Source organism: Aspergillus affinis (assembly GCF_023601865.1).
Source record: "Aspergillus affinis strain CMG 70 chromosome Unknown NODE_131_length_100673_cov_99_866064, whole genome shotgun sequence".
Taxonomy (NCBI): domain Eukaryota; kingdom Fungi; phylum Ascomycota; class Eurotiomycetes; order Eurotiales; family Aspergillaceae; genus Aspergillus; species Aspergillus affinis.
In genome coordinates, this window is record NW_026515912.1 from 14,604 (window position 1) to 27,637 (window position 13,034).

General features: G+C 48.3%; 5 protein-coding genes across 5 annotated transcripts; 4 read left to right on the top strand and 1 right to left on the bottom strand.

The window, feature by feature from the left end:
- Window positions 1-1,671: 1,671 nt before the first annotated feature.
- Window positions 1,672-2,226, top strand: KD926_001592 (uncharacterized protein; the record flags this gene model as incomplete). The annotated part of the gene is made up of 1 exon (XM_053105159.1): window positions 1,672-2,226. One exon carries the CDS (start codon window positions 1,672-1,674, stop codon window positions 2,224-2,226), a length of 555 nt encoding a protein of 184 aa, XP_052951620.1.
- Window positions 2,227-8,064: 5,838 nt separating this feature from the next.
- Window positions 8,065-8,826, top strand: KD926_001593 (uncharacterized protein; the record flags this gene model as incomplete). The annotated part of the gene is made up of 2 exons (XM_053105160.1): window positions 8,065-8,433; window positions 8,593-8,826. 2 exons carry the CDS (start codon window positions 8,065-8,067, stop codon window positions 8,824-8,826), a joined length of 603 nt encoding a protein of 200 aa, XP_052951621.1.
- Window positions 8,827-9,244: 418 nt separating this feature from the next.
- KD926_001594 (uncharacterized protein) lies at window positions 9,245-9,891 on the top strand (the record flags this gene model as incomplete). Its single annotated transcript, XM_053105161.1, has 3 exons — window positions 9,245-9,349; window positions 9,605-9,671; window positions 9,800-9,891. 3 exons carry the CDS (start codon window positions 9,245-9,247, stop codon window positions 9,889-9,891), a joined length of 264 nt encoding a protein of 87 aa, XP_052951622.1.
- Window positions 9,892-10,473: 582 nt separating this feature from the next.
- On the bottom strand, window positions 10,474-11,550 carry KD926_001595 (Ldh family oxidoreductase; the record flags this gene model as incomplete). The annotated part of the gene is made up of 1 exon (XM_053105162.1): window positions 10,474-11,550. One exon carries the CDS (start codon window positions 11,548-11,550, stop codon window positions 10,474-10,476), a length of 1,077 nt encoding a protein of 358 aa, XP_052951623.1.
- A 308-nt stretch (window positions 11,551-11,858) lies between these two features.
- On the top strand, window positions 11,859-12,744 carry efm7 (putative nicotinamide N-methyltransferase Nnt1; the record flags this gene model as incomplete). The annotated part of the gene is made up of 3 exons (XM_053105163.1): window positions 11,859-12,011; window positions 12,067-12,627; window positions 12,679-12,744. The coding sequence occupies 3 exons, from the start codon at window positions 11,859-11,861 to the stop codon at window positions 12,742-12,744; spliced, it is 780 nt and encodes a 259-aa protein (XP_052951624.1).
- Between the last annotated feature and the right edge of the window lie 290 nt (window positions 12,745-13,034).

A 13,034-nucleotide genomic window follows, 5' to 3' on the forward strand; every position in this document is an offset into this window, starting at 1 on the left:
GGTATAGTGCCAAAGGACAGACCACATTATCCTGAAACCAGGCCAGAGGGAGCGGGTCTAGCATAGCGTCTGTAGTTTTAATCAGTGGTCCCAGCTCAAAATCCATGGATAGCCGACAAAACTGTAACTCCCACAGGATGAGTGGTGTATTACCGTGGGTGTGCCTTATGTATATATCTAGACGGAAAGCATCAACATAGATTCAGCGTAGGTAGACGGGTTGGGTATGCTCAATCAACCTGTCAATTTGGCGTTTTCATGCTCCCCCCTTGCAGGTAGCAAATGAGAGTCAGATCTTGGCGCAAGGGAAATATGACTCTTCACACCGCATAAGGTTTACAATATGTAAGAATCATTAGTATTACATACCTAGAACCACACCGCGCTGGCTTACATTTTGTGGCAGAAAAATACCGCTACACTAAAAAGGGTCAACCCTTATGTTGGCCGTCTCTCTAGGCGTAATTGCTAGTAATGTACCCGTAGGAATATCGAATGATGAAGGTCTGATTCTTTCAATCTAGTTGCAAACGATGGTTTAAATACATGAAGAATAATAAGCAATCTAGCCTAAAAGGGCAGCTGAAAGAGATATAACTTTTGAACCATGGAAATAACAGAAAACTCTGCATAATCCTCGGGAATCTGTAGTTACCAATACCGATATCCGGAATAGGAAGGTCTCCTATGTAACTAGCGGTCACATACGGTTGACACCTTAGTAGTAAGGGTTTTTCTAGTGTATATCCGCGGTGACACATTTGTTGAGACAGGAGCCGGATACGTTGTATGCAAGGGGGGGTGGGGTAAATGTACACCTAAGGTATCAATTATTGTCAATCAACCAGAACATGCCTGCTACACCGAAGTCAATCCACCTTTCTTCGAGCAACCGTTATGTACTTAGTGAATAGAGCCGGAATAGTAACGGAGGCACATCTCACTGTGAAAAGAAAAAGAATAAGAAATAGTGAAAGTAAAGCGGAAAAGCAGAAAGGAGACAATAACAGTGATAGTAGAAGTTGAGACTGTCAGGATATAGCCTTCAGTCAGGACTGGCTAGCGGTAACTCACCACTAAAGTCACCACTAGTGTCTGACAGCTTGCACCCCTTGCTTGGTTTGCACATTCTTGCGCGGAGCTGCGGCTCCGGTGTTGTGCCGAGTCTCCGTGTATGGGATTAAGGGGTATCTTGGAGCCTGACCTGGGAAGAACACACACACACATGAATTAAACCAACTTTTGGAAAGTAGCATGAACTTTGCACTTAACTGTGTACACAGTCCTGAGCTGGTGATACCCACAGAGACAGAACAAAGCAGTTTAACAGAACTACTCCAATAGTTTAAGCGGTATTCAATCATGTTACAGAGTAGAACAAGGCCACTATCCATGTGCTACTGTTACACATCTCTCATTAATTATTGTCAGGATAGGTTTGCCTGTGTAACGTGATATTCGAGGAGAATGTTCTATGTCATCTTCTACCTCGTCATGGTTCAAAATATGCTCATCACTTACGTAAAGAGCCCACGATGCTCGACCTACAAATAGGAACTCCCTCCTGTCTTGCCTGTCAGCAGTCCTGCGTGCCCAACTACTATTTTTTCTTCCAAACTCGCGTTCTCCTCAAGCAAGCTGTCCTAGTTATCTCACCTCCGAGCTGCCAGCATGAAGCCCCTTCACCTCTCTGCCATTACTTTGACCTGCTTAGGTCTTCCCTCCATCGCGTTTGCTGGTCTAAGCCTGACCTGCATAAAAGCCGTCAAGGCCATCAACCAGCTCCCGGGCTCCTTTGTTGAGCATATGCAAAGCGAAGCTTGTGGAGCTGGCTGTGAGCCCAAGCTTGACGATTGGCCCAAGTACATCAAGGACATGGTCATCGGGCCCATGTTCGAAGACGCTCTCAAGGACACAGGCTACGCCGAGAGCAAGGAAGCGTTTGTTGAGACATTTGATAAGGTGTTCCACAACATCAACGATCAGTGTTCAGACAAACTCGAGGGAAACCATTTTTGTGCTCATCCTGAAAAACTGAAGCCGTTCATGCGTTGTGCCCAGAAGACGGCTTTATCGAGCGCACTCTCGGCTTCGAAATCCGTTTATCCCTACTTCTCGGACAGTGCGTGCAAGCGTGCGGCTGGCTACTTCACCAGCTCCAAGCTCTGGGATGTGGACTTTCCCAAACATTTCAAGAAATATGTTCATCAGTGCCACGAGCTCTAGGGCTCTGGGCATGCGCATTGTGTACCGCGGGATGCGGTCGTAGAAATACCTTCAACACTTCCACTGTACGCGGATTGTCAAGTCGCTAGCGGAAAGGGTAATAGGAGGAGGGCGAAGCTTACACTTTTCGATAGGTGAAGGGTATAAGATGGAATTTTGGATCCAGGGTGTTATATAAGTATACATTCATTTAATACTACTCTGAATTGTTGACTTCTATTCGATTTGATAATGGCCATACATTAAAAATCTATAATTCTTACTGCTGGTGCTCTATTGGAGTAGAAATCCTGGACTAAACTCTAGCACTCCCTTGGTAAGCCATACCCAGCATTAGCTATTGGGCACTACGAAAGGTGAATAGAGGAGGATATTCAACTCCTAGTGGACCAAAGCGTGATCCTACGTCCACCAAGAAACAATCCAAGTTAAGGTCACCCATTCTTTCAGAAGGCCAATATCTGAGTTCAACATGCAAGAGAGAGACGGCTGTTTGGTGCTGAACAAGTGTCCTTAAGACACCCTGCAAATCTCCTGGGTATTTTGACGTGTACTAGTGCAACCTGCCATTTCCAGCATGTATGAGGTCCACTATAGGATGACCCTTGCAGACCGCAAAAAAGAGGTATTTCCATAAAGGAACTGACTGAATATAAACAGACTCCAGCCTTTCCATTCATATCGTTTCCACCTTCGCTTCAAACTCAGCCCCTGAACGAGATACTGCTGCGTGCGGCAGAACCTGAGAATGGAGCCATTGTACAGTGCTGGGTGCAAATGCTATTCTCCATCAAGTGTGCCGTACTCGACCTGTCTCTCCCTTACCAAAGCTAGCAATTACTCTGGTCTTTTGACATCTACCATTCTGATTGTATGTGCCGTTCTATATCGGTATATCATCACCCCGACACTACTCAACAGGGTGTACAAATCCGCTTATACGGCGCTTCGGCCTTCCCAGCGGGAGAAGTTTCTCTTGCACCATGTCGGCTTGATAATGAAAATATTGTCGTTGGTATTCATGCTGTCGGCTGTATTCCAAGGATTCCTGAGAGGCTCTCACTGGACTCAACCGTTATACAACGACTCAAAGATCACGCTGAGTGACCTAGCATTTTTATCGGTCACAATCGTTGCATCTTTATTCATATTTCAATTGTTATGTGAGAAACAAACAAAACCAGTCTACATTATACATCATGTGTGTGGTATTCTAGCTATCCAGGGATTTCCAAGCTGGGGAGCCGGTACCCCTATTGATCGATCTTCTCTCTTCCCGGACTTCATGAATGTGGTGGAAATATGTTTATTGTGGAGTAGGTCCTAGTCTCATGCCTTTCCATTTACACATCTGATTAGGTATTGCAGTCTTATTCTCCGACGCATACAGTATCCTCACGACTGGCAACAATATTTTGAGACGTTTTCTTTCTTCAAAAGGGACATCGATCCATAGACTGTACTTTTTTACCTTTTACAGTACGTCGGTAATTATTGTGGCCGAGGCATGGACGGTTTTCTATTTTCTATTCATGGGCTCCTCTCAGTCAGACCTTTCATTACGAGCCATTGTCTTCCTACTCCAGGTGTTGTTTACTGTAACCAAGGTGTTTACGACTCAGCCTCTTTACTCAATGGGTAAAAGACAGAGAAAGCAATATCAAATCTCCCAGAGAAGGGGAGGGCATGTCAAAAAATAGTTCTTGTGTCGCATTCTCGGACGAGGTTTTGGTTCGCCTTTGCTAAGGCCTTACACAAAATTTAATATTTAATGAATTGCCTACCCTACGTACTATCATTCTGGTAGTCTTGAGTCAGCTCAAAGTGGATGAATTTTATATTACATCAAAATGCCTGAGTGCTGCTAGCTAACCCCGACAAGTCGAAAAAAAAAGTCACATAATCACCAGAGCGAGAGGTAAAAAACAACCTACAACAGTAAGGACTTCAAACCTGTCCACTCAAAAATATAGGGAGATGAAACGGCGATTATCAGATTCTTTTTTTCATTGAGCCTTCAACGCACAAGACACCACTTCTCGGTCATTGCTCTATTTGAGCGGCGTTTAAAGGCTGGCATGGAATTGGTATATCTTGTTGGATAATCAAGGACTTATTTCTAATGTCTGTCCAAATTAACCTAGGTAGATAAAGCATCTCACTCCACCCCGAGCCCGCTCTCTGAATCCATGCAAAATGACGGCGGAAAAACTGCTCCACAGACATTACATGATCTGACTTTCCTTCCCAAAGTGCCTTTGCATTCTCGCGCTTTCTCTTCGCCGCGGTCTCTTTCTCGCAGATGTCTGGACTGAGATAGCGGCCATATATGTTCTGGATCATGGCGAACATGCCCTTGACTTCCATCAACTGGGGACCTCCAAAGGTGTTGGCAGCCTCTCACGACTGCAACAGGGGCTTGAATCGAGCTATGTGCCGATGACTAGGATCAATCTGTGAGCACGAGTAACGTTACTTATAAAGCCTGTCGGTCAACCTGTTAGTCTGAGGTACATGTGGATGTCTATCTGTGTCTCCTTATAAGTCCCCTGAGTGCACGAGAATGTAGCATCATCAGACTACCTGAATTGTATTGTAACTGGTGAACCAATTGGAAATTCTCTAATTGTTTATTCGTTACTGTACAACACGTTATAATAGTGCCACGCCTCCCATACCAGTTCCCGGAGTGGGTGCGCACTGCCTATACGATATTTATTGATTTTCGCGTATGCGCCTTGTACTCGGTTGCAGCACTATCGTCTCGCTTATGCAGGAGGTGATTCAAATAGGCTGTCACGAGCGCCGCTTTACATATTGGTGACCGACGCAGGGCATGTTTTAAGTTGTGAACACTAGATACATTAGATCGATCGGATCGATCGAAGAGGGGTAAGACTCGAAGTACCAATGGCATCGCGGGCCAAGCAATGCAGCAAAGTGACTGCCTGTGGAAGGTGAACGAGAGCTGAAGAAGGATTCAGGATAGCATATCAATTTCGGATATGTCTATATGGCTCATGCCCTAAGCGATGCAGAGATGGGCTATGGGATATCAGCATGTCTAGCATGGAATATACATATCTGTGCCAACAGGTCTGCTGCAGCCATGCAATAAGCATGAATTCGATGCTATTGGTGCTAAATAACGAGAATTTCAAGCCTGAAGAAAGAAAGAGAAAGTGTTGTGAAACGAGGCTACTGGTGACCAGGAATAAGACCGCAACATCGGAAATAATTCCATGGCCACTCCATAACTACCAGCTGGTATGTGCCGCTGGCATCGTGAACGACCAACACACGACCCTCATCCAACCTCTTTCTCCACTACTCCTATTCCTAGCGCTTCATCTACGATAGCAGTGCCTTCTCCACCCACCCGACCGGGTGTGCAGATCCTCAAGCTTTCCGACCGACCCGCACGATCCAAAGACTCGGTTGTCTGCATAGGTCAAGTATAACTAACAGACCCTGAAGAACCCCAACCGGTGTGTTTGTGCACTGTAAGCGCCCAAAAAGGCTCCCCGGCAGTGATCGCAGCTTCATGATATCCTGTGTAAATGGCCGACTAAGCAGTGAACCTTGCCTTGCAGACTCACCGTTTCTTCTCTCTAACTCCTGACTTCCTTCCTCGTCCCCTCCCTCGTCCCCTCCCTCTTCCTCTCCCACATACTCGCCACCATGGAGGTTCTCCACCAGCAGCAAGACCTGTCCAGCAATAAACCATCCTCGCAACAAAGTCGTATAGCAATTGGCTCCCTACTCAACCCTCCAGAGGGCTCTCGAACCCCCGCAACACCATCCTCCCTACCCAGCAACAACTCCCCAGGCAACTTCGGCGTCGTCGTGTGGACGGGCGTCAGGTATCCATGGATGCGCGAGAACCAAGATCAACTGCCGCTATGAGGGGCATCAGCTTAACTTGATTTTCCTTATTTTTATCTCTTTCTGAAAGCTTTTTTTCTGCTCCTTTCTCGCATTCTATATTGACGTATATTTGCAATATTCATTGTTTAATGAACTGTAGGCTGAACTTTTTGGCAGGGGTCGGGAATCTATATTTGAGTCGTCAGCTACCTAGGTGAAAGGTGGGCACTAATCTAATGACAGTGAAGAGTTCAGTTTAGTACATACTGTAAGCTACTCAAGAGGCTTCTTAGTGTTTTGAGACGAGGCTGGTGATAGCCAGGAATAAGACAGCAACATCGGAAGTAACTTCATGGCCACTCATAGATCAAGCAAGTTGATTGTAAATCAACTTGTCAAGATATATATATAGCCTCATGTATACCCTCTAAGAAGAAAATAATTCAACATTTCTCTGAACTACAACAAAAATTACCGCAAGTACACACTGGTGCCGATTTGCTCACTTTTCCCTCTACGTATGTGATGTTTGAGAGCCAGAATAGTCAGGTCGGATGTCCTGGGCAAAAGCCTGTGCTTATTTGCCCGTCAATCAAGAGATTTTGCCCGGCACCAATACGTAGACATCCAAAGCAATTGCACCCACCATACAAGCAACAAGAAATAAAAGAAGGTATCTACAGATTAACATGGGCCAAACCTGATAGATGGCAGGCTGATAGTCGGCCCTGTCTGGCCCTGCTTGACCACAGGGTCAGAGAAAGCCCAGGGGCAAGCGGGCAACCAAAAGATATTAAGTTGCCCTCAATTTCTCATTTGGCCAGAGCCGACCGATTCACGTGGCTATTCATTCAACCCAGCCAGCCGCTTGCCCCGCCACAAAAGTTGACCACAATGGACTTCCTGCCTGTTGTGAATCGAGGCTCTACATGGGAGATGATAGGCCTCGTATACGGAATTTATTCCGTTGTTTCCATTTCAATTCAGACTGATTGGAAATATATTTGGGCTTCCCCCTGTGTATATAAATCCTCTTCTTTTCAGATCAGAATCAGATCCATCAATCTTCCTTCTGAATTACAACACTGCCAACCCCATCTAGCACGGAAGGGCCACGCAGAAAAGAGCTGAAGCAAAAATCTGGCACGGCCTGTCTTTTGTTACACACATGATTGCCCTACTCTAAGGGTACAAGCCCACACATTAACTATGGAGTCATCTGTAGGCACGCCCTCAAATATAATTTGGCCATCAGACAGCAGATGGCATGCCTGATGAAAGAAGGTAAAAAGAACTTCTAAAAAGCAGAGCACCATAACGCAGTCCATCTTTATTTATGTAATGACTCGGGGATCGGATATAAAAGCAAGTCACCCCGTTTTCCATCAACTAATCACATAGATACACCCAATGGCAATCCATCCATCTCGCGACCTTCCTTTACGCCCTATTGTATCCAAGGACATCAACCATTCAATCGTTCAGAGAATAGAGAGCCTATCGTCAAAAAACGTCCGCTTCTTAGTAGGCTACTTGAGCGTAGTCGATACAGTGTTATCCTGCCCTTTTTCCATGTGCCTTTCATAACAAAACCCGAGTGACTTGACAACATTGGCCTAATCTTGTCTCAACTACAGTAGTAGTAGTAGTAGTAGTAGTAGTAGTAGTAGTAGTAGTAGGATTCATTTACACTGACCCCTCGCCGAAGTCCAATACGACCGTCTTCGCCCTCAAGACGATGTCTGGTTTACCTTTCTTACCTTCGTTTGAGCCTTCCAGCAGACTCAACACGCCGCTCAGCGCGTCTCCAACTTTCTTCCTCAATTCCATCCTCAGCTCTCGGAGCCTCGGGCATTCTAATAGCACGTGGGCGACTGTCTCCCGCCCCCCGCATTCACATCGATCGTCGTCGCGGAAGCCGAATTTCTTCGCATAGTTGTGGCCCGTGCGTAGTTGCGTCAGAAGATAGAGATGCGTGGCCGAAAAGTTGCTTTACTGCTCGATAATTTCTCCGCTCACGAAACCACTGTCAAAGCTATACAAAGGGAGCAATATCAACTCCAAAATACGCAGATTTTCTGGCTGCCAGCGAATCCAACCTCAAGATACCAACCGCTTAACCAGGGGATCATCCAGAACTTCAAAACCTACTACCGGAGATACTGGGTTAATTGTATGCTTCAAGAATACGATGCCGGTAGAAATCCGCTTGATACAATCACCGTGTTGAAGACAATCCGTTGGACAATTTACTGCTGGCAAGAAGAGGTCTCAGTCCAAACGATTTCGGATTGCTTCGAGCAAGCGCTTTCTGCGGGATCAAGGCCTTATTTTGACCCAGTAAGTAGTGAGATACTGGATGAGATCGGCGCCTCGCTGGTTGATCTTTCGATCAACATACCGATAAGGGATTAACTGGATCTACATGCCTTTCTGAATCCCGTCGATGAAGTCATAGACGAATCTCCAGAGTACCTACATGATCAAATCCTCGCTCAGTACGCTGCGGAGTCGGAAAATGAAGATAATGAGGTGCCTGATCCTCTTCCTCCACGAACTTCTATTGAGGAAGACTTTGCATTGATTGAAAAGCTTCAAACCCACGAGGAGCAGCAACCGGACGGCTCGAAGGAATTTCTACGTGCCATGCAGAGATATAGGAAGCTTTTATGGGATCGACGAAGGCGCTTGAAGGTCGATGGCGATGTCGGAAGGGACTTCGGCGCCTTTTAAGGCTTTCACCTATGTTGTGGGTAAATATTGGAGTGTAGCGTGGAGGGTAGTTTATCCTTCAACCCATAATTTCTTAGAAGCTTACAGAATCTAACAAAAAGTATCGAGTCAAATACCCATCACATGGTCAAGCAAAGAATTCTCAGGTCAGCTGGTCTAAGAAGTTTTGAATTTTCCGGGCCAGAGGACATGATATATAGTAAAGAGTCATAGAGGGAGATTTCCGTCTATTAGACCAGAACCACCAGGATCAGCCGTGTATAAATACAGTCTCAAGATCAGAGATCCTCTCTCTCTTCTTTGTCCCTACAATCACCCACTTTCTCTACTACTCTCTATTCTCACTTCTCCCCACCAACTCACACAATTCCACTGCCAAACTGCAAACTTACTCCAAACCCTCCTATCCACCGTTACCATGAAGATCGATATTCGTTTCATCTGCACTCTCCTCATCGTGCTGGCCATCGCGGCAGCCATGAGCCCCGCCGCCGCTGCTGATGCCGACGCTGATAAACTCGAGGTGCGCCGCCGCCGCCGTGACAAATGTAATCAGATCTGCTCCAACAGCAGTGATTGCGGTGGAAAATGCCCCTACTGTAACAAGCACGGCACTTGCAAGAGTTTGTTTCTCCCATTTCCTCTCAGCCTCTTTTGTCATGCTTTCTCACTGCTTTCTTCTTCGCCTCCATCCGGCATAGCAGAAAGCAACTCAAACAGAACAAGTCAATTCTCGAGAATATTATACCCATACATTGGACTCAAGCTGACATTGAAGAAGAAGGATAGTAGCTCCCCTCTTGCGGTTGTCCACTGGGAAGAGCCGAGACTTCTGATTCTGAATGGTCAGTTCCCCCCTCTACACTACCTACTCCCTCTCCCAAGACCAACTCAGATTAACTGCCCACCTACGCGTGCATATACAAATAGACCGCGCTCGAATCCGTTCTCCGTTTGACACTTCTTCTCTTAGCCGACCTACTTGATTGGGTGTACGGCGACCCTCTTGACAGACTGGATGAATCCCTCGAGGAAGATTTCGACGCTTGGGATGAGATGCCTTGATGGTGATCAGTGATTTTTTTGGGCCTGTTGGGATGTATCTTCATAAAGGCTTTCGTCTAGTCAATTGATTCAAATGGATTTATTCTTTTAAGTGCAGTGTGTGTGGGGGGTTGTAGTTTTTTCCGTAGATTTATTGCTTACTTGGTAGGTGATCCGAGAGACCATCATTATACTCTAGCCGCAGTCCGAGCATTCCTTGCGATTGTTGGCATGTAGCAGTTTAGACATAGGTCTTGGGCATAAAGCGGACCTGCCTAGTGCATCGCTTTGTCGAGGACCTTCTCCAAGAGTTCCGTCTCTCGCGCAGAGGTGGTTCAGCGTCGTCTGTAACCGTCAAATTTCATACTAAACATTGCAAGCATAACGATTGACGCAGGGTTTTCTTGAACCGTTGAACTCCCGCCCCGGTGGAGACTGGATATGGCTCTTTGGATCTTCGGCTACTCCACAAAAATGGTGATCTTAGAGAGTTTGCCTGAAGTATATTGCTCTGATAGAATTTTATATTTGCAAGTCCCTTTCAAAGAAGCGACAGGATGCAGACCAGCAACCCTGCCATTAGTAAATGCTATCGATCACAAGTCACCTCACCTCGGACACCTCAAGATGACCTACATTAATCTCATCTGCCTCTTTATTCAACGCATTCAACTCGGCCTGAACATAGGGAATTCCTGTCTTCGCCCTCTCCTCGTGCATAATCTGCTCAATCTCCCCAGGGTAGTAAATCCTGTCCACGCCTGCCATCTTCTTTGACCCCACGACCCGCTGGTACAGATAGTCCATACGTTTCTTGAACTCCTCCAACCCCATAAACAGATCCGGCTTGATGGCCACCAAAAAATGCCCCACGTCGGCGGCCCTCGACGGATCGTAAGGATTCGTCACATGGCCGGCGAAAGCGGAGCCTGACAAGACGCCCGAGAATACATCCATCATGACCGACAGCGCCGACCCCTTCGGTCCGCCCATCGGCAACATGACGCCCTCCAGCGCGCGGTTCGGATCATCTGTGGGTCTCCCTTCCCCATCGAGGGCCCAGTCTCCGGGGATTTTCTCCTCGCGTCTCGCGGCCTTATAGATCTTCCCCCTAGCGGCCACTGACGGCGCCATATCTAGGATAAACGGTCTTTCTTTACCGGCTGGCGCACCGCACGCAATCGGTGAAACACCCATCAGCTTCTCCCGGCCGCCCCAAACTGGTAGCGCGGGGGATGAGTTGGTAAACACTAAACTCATCATACCGGCATCGAGGGCCTGCTGCACAACCCAGGCGGACATGCCGAAATGATTCGAGTGCTTGACAGAGACGAACCCGATACCGAATTCCTGCGCCATCTCGATCGCGCGCGCCATCCCTTTCTGCGCGGCCACAAAGCCGAACCCGTTGTGCGCGTCAACCTGCGCCACCACTGGCGTAACCTGCGCTAGGGTGGGTTGGGCACCGGGGTCCAGCACCCCCTGGCGAATACGCTCCATGTACGACGGGATGCGATTGCTGCCGTGGGTGTCGACGCCGCGAAGGTCGGCTTGGATCAGGCAGTCGGCGATGATGGCGGCATTGTCGGCAGGCACGCCGTTGCCGACAAGGATAGAATGGATGAATTTCTGTGCTGAGGGGGCAGAGACATAATGCTTTGGCGGGGTAGAGTTTTCCATGGTCTAATATATTGCAGGATGGGAAGGGGAGTAATGATATACTACCAGAAGATAGAAGCGAAGCTGAAGCATATATACCCGAGCGGGCTTTCGCATCGCATCCGTCGCCCGTCGGATGGTCTCCGCGATGGGACGGGGCTGGTCCGCTGCAGGGCTCGGATTTGTGCTGCAAACAGTGCAAACAAGGCAAATGCTGCAAACCGAGTAGCACCTGCCTGAGGCCGTCGGTCCGTCGGCGAAAACCCGTCGCCCCTCAGTCTCCGTCCCTCAGTCCGCGCCGATCTGCCCCGTGGACTAGAGATTCGAAAATGGCGGACGCGGACGACAATTACGATGCTGGGGGGATGTTCAATGACCCCGAAGGCTTCTACGAGCCTGAGAAGGAGCCCACTTTCGCCGAGCACCCGATGCTGTCGGGCCAGACGGTGCGCGTGAGGCTGGTGGGGAGTCACCCTCTCTACGTATGTGGTATTCCGCGGGTTGGCCTCTCAGAGTCGATCATACTCACATACCCAGGGCGATCTTCTTTGGAACGCTGGTCGAACCAGTGCCTCTTACATCGAAGAACGAGCCCAGCAACTCATCGCCGGAAAGGATGTCCTTGAGATCGGCGCCGCAGCCGGCGTGCCCAGCATCGTCAGCGCCGTTAAAGGCGCCCGTACGACCATCATGACCGATTACCCGGACCCCGACCTTGTCGACAACATGCGCTTTAACGCGTCATCCTCCGCCTCCCTTATCCCCGCAGGCTCGGCTCTGCACGTCGACGGTTACAAGTGGGGGGCCTCGGTCGAGCCGTTGCAGGCATACCTTCCGGCCGGGGAGACGAGATTCGACGTCCTCATCATGGCGGACGTGGTATACAGTTATCGCGAACACGGCAACCTGATCAAGACGATGCAAATGACAATGAAGAAGTCGAGGGAGGCGGTCGCGTTGGTGATCTTCACGCCGTACGAGCCGTGGCTATTACCGAGGACGGAGACGTTCTTCCCCCTGGCGGAGCAGAGTGGATTCACGGTGACCAAGATCTTTGAAAAGCTGATGGGCAATGTGCTGTTTGAGAACGATCCTGGGGTGGGTTTGATTCGATCCCCCGCGTTGGAAGCGTGTTGCTAACTGGGACAGGATGAGAAACTTCGCAGGACTGTCTTCGGATACGAGATCAGATGGGCTGAGGAGGAGTTGAAATGAAACCGAAAAGTTGGTTGATAGATTGGTTGGCGTTGTGGGATCCCAGTAGACTATTTCTAGTGATGACCTGAACGAATAGATATACCGTATAGACCGGTAGGGAATGCTCAGCATACCTGCCTATGACCACCCACAGACAACGTTACCTATGTATACCCAACGGCAAGAGAACCAAGAATGCCCCTTACTGGTCGTAAGGCAGACAGACCCCTGAGCATCCATCCCCCTCCCAAATCCATCCCAATTCTAAGTCACATGTGCCCCGCATTCCGCCCCTCAAAATTTCCCCG